At 36.0% G+C, this 19329-nt stretch overlaps 1 protein-coding gene across 1 annotated transcript; it reads right to left on the reverse strand.

Annotated features, from left to right (window-relative positions):
• Positions 1–1701: 1701 nt before the first annotated feature.
• On the reverse strand, positions 1702–18163 carry LOC145766699 (protein Wnt-2b-A-like). The gene is made up of 8 exons (XM_082578409.1): positions 18048–18163; positions 17453–17545; positions 17007–17146; positions 14117–14248; positions 13015–13154; positions 3559–3835; positions 2204–2417; positions 1702–2110 (listed from the first exon to the last, which is right to left on the reverse strand). The coding sequence occupies exons 1-8, from the start codon at positions 18161–18163 to the stop codon at positions 1702–1704; spliced, it is 1521 nt and encodes a 506-aa protein (XP_082434535.1).
• Positions 18164–19329: the final 1166 nt, after the last annotated feature.

Consider the following 19329-nt stretch of genomic DNA (forward strand, 5'->3'; position numbering starts at 1 on the left):
GCCTGTGGCACACGCGATGGTTTTCCTGAGCAAGTCGCTCTTATCACAAAGAGACCTCCAGATAAACAATAATTTATAGAAGCAGATGAGCCCATCCACAATGGAAGTTCAACACTAGTTCTAAGGGTATGCTATAGATTAACAACCAACTACAATCCATCGAGGAGTTTTAACAAGAAACCCGGAACTACGCAAGAAACAGGTTCTCTTTTTGACACATTTTAAATAAACAAGTTTGCAACAAATCAGTTTTTATTACACAAAACAAAATTCGTAGATTTTGCAACAACATTCATCATGGATGAAAAAAGTTAATCTACCAAAAGTACATAACGGAACGACAATAGAAGGTTTTAAAAAGAAATAATTTTAAAGATAGGTTTCACAAAGAAAGCTCCATTGGGGTCCGGATTTTTCAGCTCAATAGTAGACCTACGTTGCATATAAAAAATGCTGGTCAGAGCGACGGTTGAATCTGGCCCGTTGCGTATTGATTACGCTGAAATGGAAAAGCTTTCATCAATGTCCAAAGACTACGAGTTAAAAACTGCCAACCAAAAGAAGCCCTCGGATGAATTGTTCCTTTAACAAGTCTGTGAACTCACAATGAGCAGGTTTTTTGGAACTGCACTTTGAATCTTTATCTTCGGATTGGCTGGCAGTTTCGCATGCTTGTAGAGCTTTGAACCACTGACGCAGGGCTGGTTACCGAGTTCGATAGAGTGATAGTTTTCGATTGTTGTTGGAAGTTTTGTTGCCGGAGAATTACTCCATCCACGACTTGCCCTTACATGGAGAGCAGTCCTGGAATGCGTTGCTCAACTCGGCAGCAGTGGCCGAGTGGTTAGCGCGTTGGGCTCGCAGTCGAGAGCCTGCATGTTCGACTCCAGCCACCTGCAATTGCTGTTGTTTCTCTGGGCAAGAAACTTTACGATAATTGCCTCTACCCAGTGATCGATTTCGAGTAATGGGTAGTACCAAATTGAAGTCATAAGTAAAGTAGACAACCGGAAACAGACATTACCGTCGGCTGCAGCGTGGGTCAGGTGTACGTCGGAAGGCGTACACCGATGCATAGCGCTCAGGTCCGCTTTCCCGCAATGCAGGATAAAGATAAACAAACAAACAAACAAAAGCGCACACTCCGATAACCGATCCAACTCGCTTGAGTCGGGCGCTTAACCATTGAGTTAACTGTTGGAATTTCTAGCTGTCATTGACGTCTTGATAAAACGTTTTTATAAACCTCTTTTTGTTTTTGTAACAATTATGTAAAATGAGACCGGCTTTAATCGGTACCGTTTAACCATAAATAAATTAAAGCGTTGCGAAGCCTACTTTATACATTGCAAGGAAATATTTATACAATAATTTCCAGCCATTTGATGGCGCCATTGATCAACATGGTTTGGTTTGTCAAGCAAATGGTTTGTCTAAGTCTAAGTTTTAGAGTCTAAAGTTCACTTCATAAACTTTATTACTGCCAAAAATCTCAAAATAAAGTCGCCATTTTTATAACTCAACTTTTTCGACGTTGAACGATATGTGCGTGAAAGGCAAGGTTAACTACATTTTGCGTTTTAGCGATAGGAACAAGCGATGAACATGGTTAGCGTTAGTTTAGTGTTCATCATCGTCTGAGATGGTCGAATGTGCATGAACATTTTCAACATTCAAGAGACATGTAAAACACAACAGTTTCTAGTTAGTGTTAAGACGTTTTTGCTCTTCATAAAAGAAAAAGTTCCGAATTCTTTCCAGCATTCTGGAAGATAGCCTACTGTTTGATTTATCTTTTGTCTGTTTTCGTAGGTTTAATTTTACAAAAATGTTTTTTATGCGTTTTCTTGAAGCATTTTTTGGCCTCTGTTTTTTTGTAGCTTGCCAAAAAGTGTCTTTATCTGTTTGATCCTTTTTATTTTTGTTATGCAATTGAAATGAATTTTGCAAAGTTTTCAATTCATTTAAGTCTATTTCCTCTTCAAAAAGGTCTCTTTTTGTTCGCACTGTAGCGGTTGTATGTTGACTTTCTTGATGTGCTTTCTTGCGTCTTTTTTTCCCTCGCCTGGAATTTTTCTTTCTTCCTTTTCTCTTTCGCCCTTTTCCTCTTGATCTTTTAGAAGGAGACGGCGGAGGAAGAACAGGATGTGGATTTGTAGGAGAGCCAGCAGATTTTACAACAATTACACGAGTGGGTCTATCTCTATCTTCATCGATCTCCGGCTTGCAAGTATGGATGTCAAGCTCCTGGGAGCAACTCTGGCATGTGACCTCACAACACCAGTGAAACTTGCAGTTGCACTGCTCCACTCTAGTGACGCGCATCGTGTCATAACCTCTACCACAACACAAGTGCTCACAACCATCTTTTCCTTTTGATGTTTTGTTGCATTCTCTTCCGCTTGTGCCCAGGGAGCCTGAAAGTTTGTTTTAAAAAATTGCATTTTATTAAATTGTTAGAAAATTCGTGTTCTACACGTGGTTTACTATCACTGGTGGAGTAATCTCTCTATCAAACGTTTATTATTGCTTTGGAAGCAAGCTGCGTTTATACACTTTGCTTTTGCAACACTTAGGCCTACAGTAAAAATAGACTTAGGCTACTCTAATATTATTATCAAATTATCTGTAATTTTATCTTAATGTAAGCTGAATAGAACACTCATTTTTCTCAATTGTGAATTAGGTATAGGCTATGGCCGAGATATAAATTATCATAATCTTTGACAATTATTTCAACGTTTTTCATGTCACTGGTGGTAATACTGTGGCGTACGGTGACCATTTTTTGGGGTGTTTACTTTTTTTAGTAAGCTTTAAACACACACTAGGTTTGTAGTTTTCACTAGATTTACTGAAATTTGTCCGAATTTTGTCTTTGTGAATATATTTTGAAGAATACAACAATTTACAATTTTCCCAAATGACTGGACATTTTTGCCCAAATTTGTGACATTTTTCTTGTAGCCGCCGTGCGACCGACCCTTTGCTCAACATCTCCCATGGCCAGGGCCCGATTAACCATGAGGCACACGAAGCACAGGTCTCAGGCCCCCTGGTTTTGGTAGCCCCCAACTTTTTACATTAGTACCGTAAGCGTAGGTAGTGAAAGTTGTTGTGCCAGTGTGTGCACAGTTGTTATTTTTGAGAAACGATTTCAAATTGTGTAACGATTGCTAAATAGAATAACGATTCCTAATCGTCACGCTTTGGCCAAGTTACTGGTTATATGCTAGGCAAAAGTTGAGCACTGCTGCTCTACATCGAAAGCGATTGCCAATTAGGGGCTCCTAAACTTAGCTGCGCCTCGGGCCCCCGTGAGCCTTAATCAGGCCTTGCCCATGGCTATGAATATAATGTGTCTCTGTGCACATCAAGCACATGTGCAAAACTTTCTAAAAAAACGTAAACACCCGAGCAAAACTAGTCATCGTACGTCACTGGTGATAGGCTACTTAAAGCGAAAAGAAAAATTAAAAATTTTTTTTCAGGTGTCCTCGCTGAAAACATTTCACAATGAATAAACAAGATAGTTGTTTCCAAATTTGTTCCGTTTACCTGTGATCCGATTGCGTACGCAATAGTTCGGCGAACCTTCCAAGTAAACAAGCTGTTCCTTTTTCGGTTTTTTGTTGGTTTCTAACCCACCACCAGGACTTAGTTTTACAATGGAGCCATCTTGCCGAACCGTCACGTGAGCCGCTTTGTTAAATTGAGATTTCAAATGTTTTCCAGTGCTTCGGAAATTTTCTAGTTCATCCCAGCATGTTCTTGTCGGGCAAGATGCAGTCGGTCCATGGCATTTGCATTTTCTCCTTACAAACTTTTTGACCGCCTAAAAAAATTAACAAAACATAAATGCTTCAATAGAACAGGCTATTGCAAAAATTGCAACTACACATTAAAATTAATCAAGACAGCAATTATGATAGAAAATGTTGATTGGCAATGATAACGATCATCATCATCATTACAGTAGAATTATCGTCAACATTGACAGAAACAATCTAGAAAATGCTGATAAACTTGGGCCCGACAGCTTCTAAGAAGCCAGGAAATTTCGGAGCAATCCCAATAAAATAGAAATGCCTAGTTCTTAATCTTTCTTTACAAAATTGTTGTTCTGTCTTGAGAAAGATATACACTTTGTTTTAGCATGTTTGGCTCTTCTTCATGTCTGAAAGATGCCTGTTGGGTTTGTTCGGTATGACGGCCTAAGATGCTTTTCTGAGTGTCTTGACAATCATATAGTAATTCTTGCTGTCGTTATCTAACTTACAATCAAATTACAAAACTTATATTCTAAGTAGGCTAAAAGTGATATTAAAGCAATGGAAAGTAAACTATTCGTTTGCAATAGGTTTGAAGGTCTTAAAAGACAATTTGCCATGTGCCTCCAACAAAACGCGATATTCTGAATAAATAGGCTACAAACGACTTTAACAAAACACACAACAAATGTTTGATGAGCGCACCAGGAGTCCACTCAAGCTAAACCTTATTCTTTTTAGGTAGGCTCTCTGTCTATTTTGTCTTTTTTTTCATGTTTGTTTGAAAGCAATGTAAGATAGCCCGATCAGTTTTATGTTTCTGGATCCGCCACTGTCCTAGTTATTGCAAAATTCGCTTTTGCATTTTCTCGTATTGGCATACAAATGTTTTTTATGTCCACGTCAATGAAAATCTAAAGTAGCCTACTAGAAGAACAACTCTAGTGTTGAACAACTATTGTTATAAGGTACCGGTATGCATAAAATCAATTTCAAGGTTATCTTATTAATTTAGAAACTTAAAACTATAAATAGAAAGTTTTTGCTTAACCGGAATATAAACATCACGTCCTAAAAAGGGTTAAAAATTTCTACTTATTTTTTTAGAATACGCCAAAAGAAAAATGACCTAATTTATCTTGCGTTTAAATCATTGAAAGCTGATAACTAATCTTACGGACACAGCCAACAAATCAATAATTAATCATAAACAATATTCTGTTCCACCTAGGGGCAATCCGGAATCAGCAACAATTAGCAAACAACCACCCACAGCGAACATGAACATTGTGCTTATCATTTGATTACAAAACATCATGTTGCAGTTACTCACAATTCCAAAATCTGAGAGTTCTGAAAGCGAGAACCGGTTCTACTTTGTGCTTCAAGAACTTAATTTTTTTGGAGGGTGAAACACCACAAAGTAGGCTACTCTTGGTTCAGCTTCTTTGACCTGGTTTTGCATTGGCTAATTTTTAGAAAATTTGGTTTTTCAATTTTCCTATCATTTGTAATTTGAATAGAAAATTTCAGAGCTTTATGCTAAAATTGAATTGAATAAAACATTTCAAATCAAAATCAAAATGTTGCTGTTTTAATGAACTGTATCGCGATTGCATGTTAAACCGATTAGAAGGGTGCCTGGATTGATTGTAAGTATTGATTTTTGCAGTAGCTTCCTAATTACGCAATAAACAAATCAAACTTTTTCAAGTCAAAAATAAATGTCATTTTCAATCTGATCCAATAAAAATAGTCTGTGTAACGTTTTCAATCAAAGCCGAAGTTTTGTTGCCTCCGCTAGGTGTCACTAAATACAAGGTGTCTTTGAAAAGCGCCGGCAATAATAATTCTTTTGCATTCATTGGAAGTTGAACATTTGTTGGTTTTCTTGCAGTTTCAGAGTCAATTAAGAAATGCAAACACAGCAAAAAATTATACTCCGCTGCCTAAATTATAATGCAAGAGAGCATACAAATAATTAAATTCCTTTCGAAGCTATTTTCTTACAAAAGAAAATCTTTGTGTATCTTCGATTGCCTAGTATTTAAGTCATAATGTTGATTTAATGATAGAGTTTACAAAACTACATGCATCTGTTACAACAAGTGCTATTAACTAAAAAAAAACAAACAAATATTTACATAAGACACCAATTTGAAATCCCATTCTCCGTCTACAGTATAGCAAACATAATTATTTGGTCTAAACTTAAATAGATTCTTAAGCTTATCTATCCATTGAAGTCATCCGAACTTGAGTTAAATTTGACTTCATGGCATTTTAATGTCTTGAGGTATTAAGATAGAAAGATATCAGATAGCATCACGAACGTTGACTAAACCAGACTTGTTTAGACTGTTTAGTATAGTGATGATTGCAAAACTCTTCAAGTGATTCATGAAGGGCAAGGGCTTTTTGCTACACTGGGCAGACAAGCGGACCGTGTCAAGGAAACAAATTGACTTTTCATCTGTCGAGCCATAGCAGATTTGTTATCAATTGACATACGTGCGTTCAGTTTTATTCAACTCTGTTTTAAACTTTTATTTTGTTTCTTCTGCAAAACGTCATCAACGCAACGTCCCATGCTTTTGTGGAGTGATTAATTTATCACATGAGAAACTCCGTGTAATGTTCAGCTTCACTGATATTGATTATACAGTAGTTCCTCACCCTAGTTTTCTTTTTGACACAAAGATGGCATGCGAAATAATCCTTAGGCTGGGTTAAATACATTTTTTAAGTTTCAAAATATTTCGTTTATTTTGCTACAAAAAGCTTCCACATGATAGGCTATAGTTTGATTTCGATTTAATCAAAAACCTTCTTTCCAACAGTTGCCAAAAAGAAAAGTAAGTTAACCACATGTAAATGAGTAGGCTACTGTTTTTTATTTCAGCACAGTGACCGAAATAACGAAACGAAATAAGGTGAAAAAAAATTCATTTTGAAATATGTTTGTTTCACCCATACTCCTGCTGATTTTTTTTTATCTTTTGTTAGTGGAAACAATTTCCTACAGACCTAACCAATGAGTTACATAAGCCTTTATCTTTGCATGAATGAAAGAGCGCTTGAATGTCAAAGTTAATAATTGAAGTCTTTGCAGCAGTTTGCATCGAAAAATTTGGGAAAAATTCATTTTGGCAGCACCAAACGCAAAACAAGGCCAATTCTGATCAAAATGCAAACTGCAATAATATTTGTGAGAAGTAGCCAAATCAAACTGTTTTGTGTAGTTACCTCAATCTTTTCTGTAAGCTCCATTTTATAATTTTGAAAAGAGGAAACATTGTTAGAGAACTGATCGGTATCAGTATAGCCTGCTCTTTGCTAATTTACTGAAAAAGTATTAAATTGATAAATATCCGCAACTAATCTTTTCTACATTTTTTCAAACAAAGCATTAGGCTGACAATACCCTAACAGTCCTTATATAACAACATGAAAGGTAAATTTCTTGTTTTGACAAACATTTTCCTTTCGAAAACCTTGTTTGATAACAGCAACATAAGCATTTTAACATAAGGACCTTGACTACATTCAACAGTAAGTAATTTATTGTTGTAAAATGAAAGCGGAAAGCGTGGAGAACGTCGACTGCTGGAAGTATATTTATGTTTCCAAGAGTAGTGGAACATTAACTTTAATTTAATGGTTTGAGGCGTCCGATGGACAAAAATCTTTAATATTTGACCTCAACAAAAATCAATTAGGAAACTTTAGAACAAAAAGTAACACAAGTTGCATTGATGTTAAGTGTCCGAAACACACAGAAACGTATACAACAATTTTAATTGTTGAAAACGCTTTATTGGATTCCTGGTTTCCGGCTGAGTTTGGTGTAACAACAAAACAAATCGATACAATTTAGTCACAAAGTCAAAAGTGTGTTTAAAAAAAAACAGTTAATGACTTATTTCCATGATACTCTGTCAAAGTAGTCATTTTTTAGTTTCTATTCCGAAGTTTTTTCCTGCTTGTTTATGACAGACTTTACCCAGCTATGTGGTGATGACGTAACCGACAGGCTACAAAGTAATTTGTTTCCGGCAATAGCAAGGTTTTGGTGTTACAACATGGCTGACGCCATTTAGAGAGCTGAAACTTTACTTGAGACTAAAAAACATTTTAAAATTGACCTTTTGTTTTTAAGATTTGCAATTAAATCTTTTATCGTGTTACTGAGCTATATGATGCAGACTTCTTTTGTGTTTTGGTCGCTTAAGCTGACCAGAAATGAAGTTAGTTGGATTTCACATTTCAATGCGTCTACAATTTGCAAGTGTGTTACGATTTTTCGAACGGATTGAGGATGTTTAGGGCAAACAATAACGGACGCTCTTGCCCCAAGTAGACTACACAATAATAGCTTTTTGTAAAAGCTTTGAAACTCAGAAACCGAAATTGGAAACTTTTCGTGTTTCCTCAGGATTTCTTGTTTGCAACTTGACCTACTGTTGCAAGCATCAATTTCAACACGTCACAAGTGACAGAAGCATTTTCAAAACCTGCTTGAAAATGCACTCAGTACATTTCAAGCTTTGAAAACTACTCACCAAACAAAAAACAAATGTCGTAAGACTCAAACTCATCAAAGCTTTAAAGGTCAAACCGAAATTAATTTCAACGAAGCCTACTTTACACTTGATGAGTAGCCTACCATGAAAAAATAGTTTCTTTTTGACAATTACTTAAAACAAAACAGTTTCTGTAAAATTTTATGAAATACGAAAAGTTGAAACTGCTTGCCATTGATCACTTTGAAAGCAGGCTTCATTTGTGCTCTTGAAATAGGTAACACAACCAACACAACCAACTCACGAAATGATAACACAACCAACTTATAAATTATTTTAGAAAGTTGGTTGATGGCCAACACTGTATATTTTTGAAAAAAAGTAACAAACTATCAAAGGAAATGTGGAAGTTAAGCTACCGGCTGCCAGGGCCTCCAAGAGCCCTGCCGGGCCCCGGTGCAGATGTTGCTTCTGGGCCCCCCAGCGCGACATGTCGCGTGATATCTCACCAATCACAAGCAAAATTTGCGGTGCGCGTTCTTACAAAGGATAAATTAGGTTAAAGTATTAACACTCCATTATTTCACAAACAATGCACTATGTAAATATAACTTTAAATTCACAGATACACACTAGTTATACACAAAGATAAAATGCTGTAAAATGCTAAAACACTACATAGTGTAAATATAGCCTCAATAGCGTTGTCAGATATGGAATTCTGCCCTAATTTGAGGAAAAGTTTATAGCTGTTGAAAACAAAAACTTGTATTTTGGATATTTTTTTTAGTCCTGGGCAAAGATCGAAACCCTATCCCTAACCTTTCCTAACTCTAAGCGTTCCTAACTCTGTCAACACCTGATTGTAAGCATGGCAGCAAGTGGGTAAAATCAGCCATTTCGAAGATAAAAATTGCAATACTATCCGACATGGCTGACATAGCATTGCATATGTGTGCTTACAGCTTTACATTAACATACAGGTGCACGTCGATTGGTCGACAGACATTTGGTCGACAGGACGATTCATTTTAGGGTTAGAGTTAGGCTAACTAACCCTAGTTAACTAACCCTAACCCTAAAATGAATCGTTCTGTCGACCTAACGTCCTGTCGACCAACTGTCTTGTCGACCAATTGTCCTGTCAACCAACTGACCGGGTACCAACATACAATACCATTTCTGACCTTGAAATCTGCAGAGACTAGGGCAGCAAACTTAGGATTAATGCATTGCTATTGTTCATGACATTAAGAAATACCAACTTCATATAAGAAATACCAACTTCAAAATATTAAAAAACTGTCATGCAAAATTGACCTTAACACGCAAATTTAAACATTTTATTGGCCCCCTAAACGCAAAAAAATGAAAATTTTGTTGTTCTAAAAAAGGGCATACCCATTACCCATGAGGGGGCCCATTCAAAATACAAAACTAATATTAATATAAAAAACAATATTTTATGCAAAATCGACCTGAGCACGCAAATTTAAACATTTTGTCGGGCCCCCCTAAACTCAAAAAATTGAAAATTCTGTAATTTTAAAAAAGGGCATAACCTAGGCTACCCATTCGACATACGGAACTAATATAAAAACAATATTTTATGCAAAATTGTTGAAGTCAATCTTTTTATCGCGTGAATTCATACAATTTGTCGGGCCCTCTTGAACTCACCGGGCCCCGGTGCAATGCACCGGTTGTCCTCCCCTCTTGTGGGCCCTGCCGGCTGCTCTACGCTATATTGACAACTGGACCAAAAAATTTACAAACTTGTAGTAGATTTAACACCAAAATAGTTTTAATTGTCTGATTTAAGAAAGGTAAAAAATTTGTGACTAACGGTTTTAAACCCTAAATGTTTCAAACACATTGACGATTGTAATTTAAATTTTCCTGCAACATTGTTGTTGGAATGAAAACTTGACTTTTGATAGTGAGCACATCTCATGGGCGTTTTCTTTCCCTGGTTGTGCGATAGAGACACAGGGGAAGATCTTAAGGTTGATAAGCTGCAGCAAGTGTTTCCAAAATAGACTATATTTACGATATTCTTATCAATTAATGTAACTTTTATAACCACCCACGATGACAGCATTGAAACGATATAAAAGACTCATTTTTAACCTTCATTTTGCTAGGACGACCATTTTTTAGTAACTGTTGAATTTATTTCGAACTTGAAACTTAAAAAATTAAAAACATTGGAATAGTTGAAAAAGACGTATACTTTGACGGTCAGCATAACTGTCAAAAAGAACTTATGTCTGTAAAGTGAGAGGAAAAAAGAGTCTTTTAAAACTAGAAGAAAGATCATATCAAAAAATTTGCAAAGAAAGTTGACGTTCAAAAATTGAATTCAAACGACAAATTTTAGCTCTGTCATACTTTTAAATTTTCTAATTTTTGCCAAGAAAACACTGGATCAACACAAAAGTAATTCATTTTCAGTTTTGTAAAGATCTAATTTATTTTGTTGCAAAAACGTTATGTAGCTACTTTCTTTTATTGCTTCAATTAAGAAAAATAAAACAAGTTAAATGTCGACAGTCGACGCCCGGCTACGAATGAACGCCTACACAGAGGTTTTGAAAACAACTTTTACCCTTTTTTTTCTTGACAACTCAAAATGATTCAAGAAACATCATAATGTAGGCTAATTCTGTGGTCATCGAGTCAGCAACTTGCAGCGTGTTCATCAAGTTGTTGGCTGCAATTAAAGATGTATGAAAAGCTGACCGGGACATCTACCCTAGGGAAAACTTTGCCAATGAAGTGGCCCACATTGGTGGGGTATTGTTAGGATTCTACCGCGACGAAAAATCAAAAAATCTCACTTTTAAAATTTATGTAGAATTTTGTTTTCTATTTTCATATTGTTTATAGACTGTTACTTCCAAAGGGGTTGTAGCTTACTGTGCTCACCGTGAGTGCTATGCTCCAGTGAGACAGTTGCCATTTTTACCTGGTCTCAGGGGAGGATTCAGCAAGTAGCTTTGGGAGGGGGGATCGATTTCAACAAAATGCAATGATGTGTAGCTCTGTATTAATCCGACCTTGCAATTACACTGTAAATAATGTTACTTTTCTGTGGTTAGTGATTGCCTCAAGCGCTCACCCTGGATCCACCATTGCCTGATCTAGATCCTTGTAGTTCTGAAGGGGTGAAAAACTTTCCAGAAAAAATTAGGTTATTACTTTACAGTATCTTCTGATGGCTTTGCTTACACGTGGGCCTATGTACACGCAAGTACAGAGAACAAAGCTTACGACTCATAAGAACATTTACAAAGCAAACTTATGCCAATGAGTACTTTTTAATTGGTTTTGATAAGAAATTGCAAGTTACACACTCACAAATTCTTTCCTTTTTGTTTTTAATTGTTTGCTTGTTTCTGAATCCGACATGCGAGGGTGAGAGCGCCAGCTTGTTTAACTTTAACTGTTAATTTATTTTCATTCCTGGTCAGATAGTCCTCTACAGAAGATAATAAGTATTTGCTGTGTGGAAAAAGTAAAAAGTTTTTTACATCCTGTATGATTAAACTTGAAATCGAAGTTTATGCAATCGCATAGATTCGCAGTCAAGCAATCCTTTTTTCACACCACTTTTGTCTGTGTGAATACGCACCAAACTCTTAGTTATTTTCTATTGATTTGTTACGCAATAATGCATCATCAAAAGGTTGTTTTAATATCTTCTCACATACTTATGATATCATTACTCTCTTTGTTTTAAGGTAAGGTTTGTTTGTCAACTTTCATCGGCACGAGATAAATCAATCTGCGGGAAAAACGGACTTTCTTTTGGCCTTTTAAAAATGATTTACGGTGTTGTTTCTGGAAGATAACCTGTGTCCTGAGTCGACATTGCAGAGCAGCTACCGTTTAACCAGAAAAGTGGCAAGACAAAAAAGACGTTTAAAACTGGTGATAATCGGTTATCTTGCTATACCACGTATAATTTTTCACAATTCGTCTTTTATTAAGACTTCAAAGCAGTTTATTAGAAAATACGACACTAGGTATATATTTGTCAAGCAAAATAGCCTACGCTTCAGCAAAAGCTATGAACACTTCTTCTATGACTAAACTTTACGTGACCGAAAACAGTAAGTTCGTTTGTTCAACAGAAATAAATATAATATTAACATATGTGAATATAGCATGCTTTGATGAGTATTTGCTTATCAAACGGGTAAATTGTAGAAATGTAAATAATTGCGCGGAAATTTCAGACATGTCCACAGCAAGTGTAAAGCGACTGCACACTGTATGAAGCTTAGCTGTATAAAAAAAAATCTGAAGTACATTGTTATGTCTGTGCCACCGCATTGGTAAAATACCAACGCGTTGCTTTCATCAGCTTGATGATGCATTAAAGAACATCAAAAAGTAGCTTCCTTTATTCCGGATACGAAGCAGGGTTACCAGGTAATCATGAAGGAACTGGGACAGTTTTTGTCTGAAACTCAGACATTTTAGGAAATATAATGAAAAAATGTTTTATTTAAGGTCCAGCACTTCACCAATATCACATGAAATTAAACTTTTGGAAAAAAATGTCCGAATGATTTGAAAGCTGTCGGGCACATTACGTATAGTTAGGTCAATTTATCGTTTTCGGTTCGAATTTTAACTCACTGGCAACCCTGATACGAAACGACTCAGAAAGCCTTAAATCATGCACTTTTGGGATACTTATAATTTCAACTTACCCGACGCCCCACTTTGTTGTTATGGCGGTTCATGTTGGCCCGGGCGTCATGTCTCCCCATCTCACAGGCGTCGATAAACTTTTGAGCAAAGTTCATCCCATATTTAATGTCGTCACTGCAACCGCCCCAAAAAAAGCTATCTGAAAAAACGAAATATAAATTAAATGTTGAGAAAAATATCAATTGATTGAGAAAAGAGTGAAAAACACTCTTTTATATGTTGGTTATTTCTCCAGCATAATTTAAAAGTTTTGAGTTTCCCAGAGAGCCGTGGTTGCTTAAAAAACCACTTCACATTTTTGTGGAGCAAGAAACTCAGTAGGTCCAACCAAAATGCTCTACAGTAGGGGTCGGCAACCACCCGACCGCGGTAAAACAAACCGGTCCCTAATGCGAAAACAGCTGTCGACCCCTGCTCAGCACTTCAAAGTCTTGTTGACCAAAAATGAGAGCAAACATTTGAAGGACCGAAATGAAGACGATAAGCTTTGTTTTGAAATAATGAAGAAAAAAGATTCATAACTGTGGTAAGGGTAAAAGGTGAACGTGGAGAGACTGAAGAGGAAGCCTAGAGAGACATACCAAGAAAAGGACATGTTTTACGCAAAGAGAAAGATTACAAGAATGGAATAACAGTCTAAGAATTTAAAAACAAGAGAAAGAAAAGGGGGCTCAAAGTTTGCCGATAAAGAGATGACATAAGTGAGGGCACGAAGAATATGGGTTCACAAGGATACACAAAACAGTCTAATGTGAGAAGATAAAGTCCTCACCAATAATAAAAGAAGAAAAAGATGAAGAAGGTTAATTCAAAAGGGTGCTGTTGTTGGCAAATATATTTTCCATCAGGCTCATCTGTTTGAGAGCCATAACTAAAGTGCCTTGCGCAACTGTATTAGTTGTGGTTTTGGTTTCATTTTCAAGGTGATGCAGTGAAGATACTTCATATCCAAAAGGAAAAAAGTCGTTCCGATATTTCAGATAGACCTACGTTTGTCAGATTTGTCAGATAGTTTGAATGTCAACCAATTAGTCTATAACAAGATTCAATAAAAATGACATCAAAATTGAACACACTGTTTTTACATCTAAAGGCAATCACCGTTTTCTCCTGGACCTCTCTTCCTTCTGTCACAAGAACATCCATCCAGATCCCCTCGGCTGCAAGCTTGCGTCACCGCATACGTCACTCCTGCTGACGCAACAGCATGGACAAACGCGGATTCCTGGCTTCCTGAAAGATAATGAAAATTTAGTAAAGTTTGCAAGATCGTCTGTTTAAAAACTTTAAACAACATTTTGAAGTCGCAATTGAACACATAGAACACCTCATAGTGAGTTTACTTTGTTACGAGTTTAAGTTATACATAATATTAGTTGAAGTCTGTCTGGTTTTATTTTTATTTTCAAATGGAATCTCAAATGAAAACTGATTTAAAAATTACAAAGTGTGGTGTGCAAAAATATTTTAATTCCATGCTCTAGCTAACTGCTTATTCATTAATCTTTCAAAGCCAAACTACACGAAGCAATTCTAAACTTTGCTACAGACTTAAAAAAAGATATATTGTTTCACATGTACAAGAGGATTGAAACATAAATACAACAATTAAGAGTTCATGCGTTTAACGTAAATACATCGCAACTTCAGGGGCATTGTTTGCCTTAAAACTGAACCAAATCGGATTGAATTTGGTAACTGCGTTTTTCAAGTTATCAGCTCAAATCATTTTTACTTTAATCAGCAGGAAATCCTTTCCTAATCTTTGTTTCTGATCAGCAATGATTTTCCCCATTTGCTTGTGGCATTTTTTAATGTATATTTTACGTCGCGAAAAGCAACCGCAATGTAAAAAATCAAGCCAAATTCCAATAATCTGGTATCACATGAAAAAATACCGCAACCCTTATCAACGTTGGCGGGTTTTATCATGTTCAAATACATTTCTATCCCAGACCAGCCAGGTTGTAACGAGATTACAACAGGACTTAGTCACATTTAAAGCTCCTATAGCTGATTATATTACGTTTTAAACATTCAATTAGAGCAATAGAGACGGACCTCACGGTATAACTTTAAATTTACAGCGACAATGCATCAAAAGTTCGAAAATCTTAGCTGCAAATTTAAAAACTGAAATTAACTCTTGAGCTTGAAAGTTCACCAATGTATTTACCTACAAAGCTTTCTTATACTGTCAAACAATAACGCATCGCTCAATCACCATTTTATTTACAGTATATCTGTAACAAAAAAAGTGAACCCTGATACAAATGTCTACAGCAAATATTGAAACCGATTGATTTAAAGCGTAAAACTATTTCGATAACAACATTCAAAACTAATTGACCAATCGACAAGGTTTCGTGGTTGTAACTTGTTTACAAATTGTAGTCAGACAAAGGGGTGGAGCAGAGATTAAAACCGCATGGCAGGAATGTCAATTTTTGTGCTTTACCAAACCACGTTCGAACGCTCGCAATCAGATTTCAACCAAGAAATCTTCTGATGATGATTCTGCAGTTACACCACAAAAACATTTCAACTGTCACAGAAGCTCGACGTCTCTTTCCTAGTAATGGAGTTCTTGGTATGACTTTAATTGTTAATATTAAATGCAATAGCAAACTAGAGTGTCAGACAGAAGAAAAAACTGGATGGTTTATTTTCTCAAATTTTTTTTTTGCTATTTATGTATTTTTTAGAAACGCTCGTAATTTTAAGTGGAAAGATTTCTTAAAGTTTCTGCTTATGCAATAGATTGAGTTTCATTGTTAGCGGTATCATCGTTGTTTACTTCACAATTGCAGATTCTCGTTTATTTATTTAAAACTTTTTACTTGTTTTTGAGGAGTGCCACTGATGTAAAAGTTGAAAAAGATGAGTGAAAGACACGATTCCTGAGATAATAAAGATGAAGATTCTAATCTCAGCGCTTGATAGCAACACAATCCAATGGCTGCATCGCCTGGATCGAATAACGCGGCTGCTACCACTTTACATGCAAAAGGAAGACTATTTTTTAAAGGTTTCGTGGCATGTTGCACTACCACTAATTGCATGGCAATTATATCTACAAATGAGGCTTAACATCTTCAAGATGATTGTTTCATTAAAATAAAATCAAAGCTTTTTTAAACAAACTATTGAAAAGCAAACTACCTGATAGATCAGGTAAGTAATAAACCAACGTTTTGAAGATCCAAACATAAATTTGGAAATAAAACGTCTAAATAAAAAAGACATAGTTTATAGTTCTTTAAGTAGTTCGTGGAGTAAAAGACTCATTACAGGAAATGCAAAATTTAAAATTTAATTCTTGGAAAAGGTTTGCTTAATAGGCTACAAGAAAATATATAGTTTTTTCAAATAATCAATAAAGTTTTACCAAGTTTTTATTTGCACTCGTGTGAAAGCTTGTAACTTCCTCGATTGGAGTTTATGCAAACGAAGCAACATTTACTGGACTGCCCTGTCCTGAAAGCAAGGTGCTCTGCATAGGATTTGGCCAAGTGCAAGGATAGAGCAAGAGCTTGCGCGATGCTCTGGGCAATGGCCTTGTGACACACGAAGCAGAAGATTGGAGTTTATTTTCGTTTGGCTCTAGTTTGGTCATTGAATCAAGCATTGTTTGCGATATCATACACTGTCTCGTTGTTTACAATCAAATCCTATGTTCTAGTATGTACGTTTACTTAAGGTTATTGGAAATGATTATTATCAGATTACAAGAAGTGATGTGTCACGGTTCAACACAGATAGCTAATGAAACACTGTCAAATGTACTTGGGCAATGTTGTTTACTTATCAGCTCATACACGTTATTGAGAAAGTGAGATGCAACACTGACAAGATTAGAAGAAGTTACGAGAAAATTAATGTTTACATTTCCGCTGCTGCAACTAATGTGAACAGCTGAGATACATTAGCTGACAGGCAGTTCTGCAACATAAGCTCGCTAATCAATTCAAAAAGAAAAAAAATTCTTCACCTCTTTGAATGATTTGGTCATTTATGAATGTGCTTTTGCTGAAGGTGGAGCAATTCCATCTGTTGTTGCGGAATTGGAATTGACACTCTTGGATGCCCAGTCGGGCCCCGTCGCGAACGCTCGCCATTATTTTTGGATCTCTGAACATAAAAAGCTTAGCTTGAAATTGGAACCGCCACAGATCTCAATTTACTTTACAACAAGACGGAATTGGTTTTTTACCAGAACTGATCATGCAAATCATTCAGTTTGTTGCCGTTTTCATATGATCTTTTGGAGCCGAAGATTTATCTTTTTACCGCCTCATGCTTTCGATGTTTCTGGGGCTACCTTGAACTTGCAATTGTTTTGAAATTTGTTGGCCAATAAAAAATGATGGGCATCCAAACTTTCTTCATGATTCTGTAACATTATGACGTATAAAACTGCCTGATTATGTCACTTACCTCTCACATTGGTCTTTCTGTTGAGGGGCCAATGAAATTTGATCACACATGTGCCGTCCAAATGGCGCTGATATAGCAATGTTGCCTATCAACCTGCAAATTAAAAACCTCTTGTCAAGTTGAGAAAAATTTATTGTACCTTATTGTAGAGGTTAGTACCTACTGGTAAGATTTCTTTGATAACTGTCACAAAGAAACACAAGCTTCAGGCCGCACACACACCAGCAGAGGTATTCTAAAAAAATCTATTTGGGCGACAAAGGTTGTCAGCAAAAAAAGCTTGATTTTTTATGGCGAGTATCCAAAATCAAGGTAAGGGGATTTTGAGTGGAAGCAAAACAAAATATCTGTTGCATAAACTAAGTTCATTTTGAACAAATTATCTTGAATTTCGAAAAGTTTACTCAAAAGGTATGAATTATGTTTTGAAATATGTTTGCTTTGAGCAGGTCCACAAGATGTTTTCCAAGAGGATACAATTATGTTTTGAAGTTGTGTTGGAACTGGCAAAAAAAATGAGTGTTTGAATTCGTCTATTCACAATGTTTTAGTTCAAATTCACGCGAGATGCGGCAGTCATCCACAAAGCAGTTACCACACAATTAAAACTTCAGACAGGAACGCTGCAATCGTTTCATGTGGGCATGGTAAACGATTGTTGGAGTTAATCGTTTCCTTAAGTTGTGGGCGTGCGGCGTCATTAATCAACATGGAGGTTACAGTTTAATTGACTGATATTACTTTGGTCTGGGCATTGAGATAAACTGCTTTCTCGTGTAGGGGGATGGCTGATAGCCAGTAGCTTTGTGTGCAACACACTGTCACGCTTTTTGAACCTGTTGTACAGTAGATTTCTCAATCAGTTCTTTCCTACAAAATGTTACATGAGTTATAATTGACATGCAAATTAGTCTATTTTCCTAGTTATCTATTCGCTACCACCATACTTGATGTTAAAATAATGTTTCATTTTCAAATAATTTCAGTTCAACTGTGACGCTTGTTGCACAATATTTAAAATTTTATATCCTGACCAAATTTAAACGCAAAGAAAGTAGCGCAGCTTCAGAGGGAAATGACATAATCTACAAAACCATTCTCCTTTATGGATAATGTCATAATGATTAGAACAATAACAGATAAAGTTGTTTGTTGCTATTGTTTTAATTTTCGTATCACTACATACGTTTCAAAGGTAGTTTTTGAAGATTTCACTATTTCTCTATCCTCTATCTACGGCGCAAAACATCGATGACTATAGCCTACTCATTGGCTTCGACAATGCATAACTCAAATTATTATAAAAAAAATACTAAAAGTGCTGATATTTTTGCTAAAATCCTTAAGAAGTCATTGCGCACAGCATCATAAAAGGTAGCCTACCTCGATTTGGTTCTTTTCAAATTTTTATTTTATTTACTTAAATTGCGGCATCAGCTTGCAACTGATAGCGTCCGTTTATTAGGCGCAAAACAGTTACTAGTTTTTATTACTTTTAACTGATTATGTGAGAAATCATAAAAATGTTGTTATAATTCATAGGAGGCTGTGGGAAAGTCAGAAAATTTTTCGATATTGGAAAGGAATAATTTATGGGGCTGTTTGCTAGGTGACGTCACACATAGGCATTCGAACAATAATCTTTATTTTCTAACTTAATCTGTTCAACTTAATTTTCTAAGTACAGCACATAAGAACATATTGTCGGCAAACACTGTTTTTGCTCTCAGCAAATATTAGTTTTAAACTTTGCTAAAAAACTTTTTGTCGTTTATATAACGTTTGGAAACGCTAATGCTACGCACATCCAAAACAATTATACTACTCAAGAGGCAAGGCAAGCCCAGTTCCTGAAATATTTTTGTGCAAAACATAAG

Source organism: Aplidium turbinatum, chromosome 3, assembly GCF_918807975.1.
Source record: "Aplidium turbinatum chromosome 3, kaAplTurb1.1, whole genome shotgun sequence".
Lineage (NCBI taxonomy): Eukaryota > Metazoa > Chordata > Ascidiacea > Aplousobranchia > Polyclinidae > Aplidium > Aplidium turbinatum.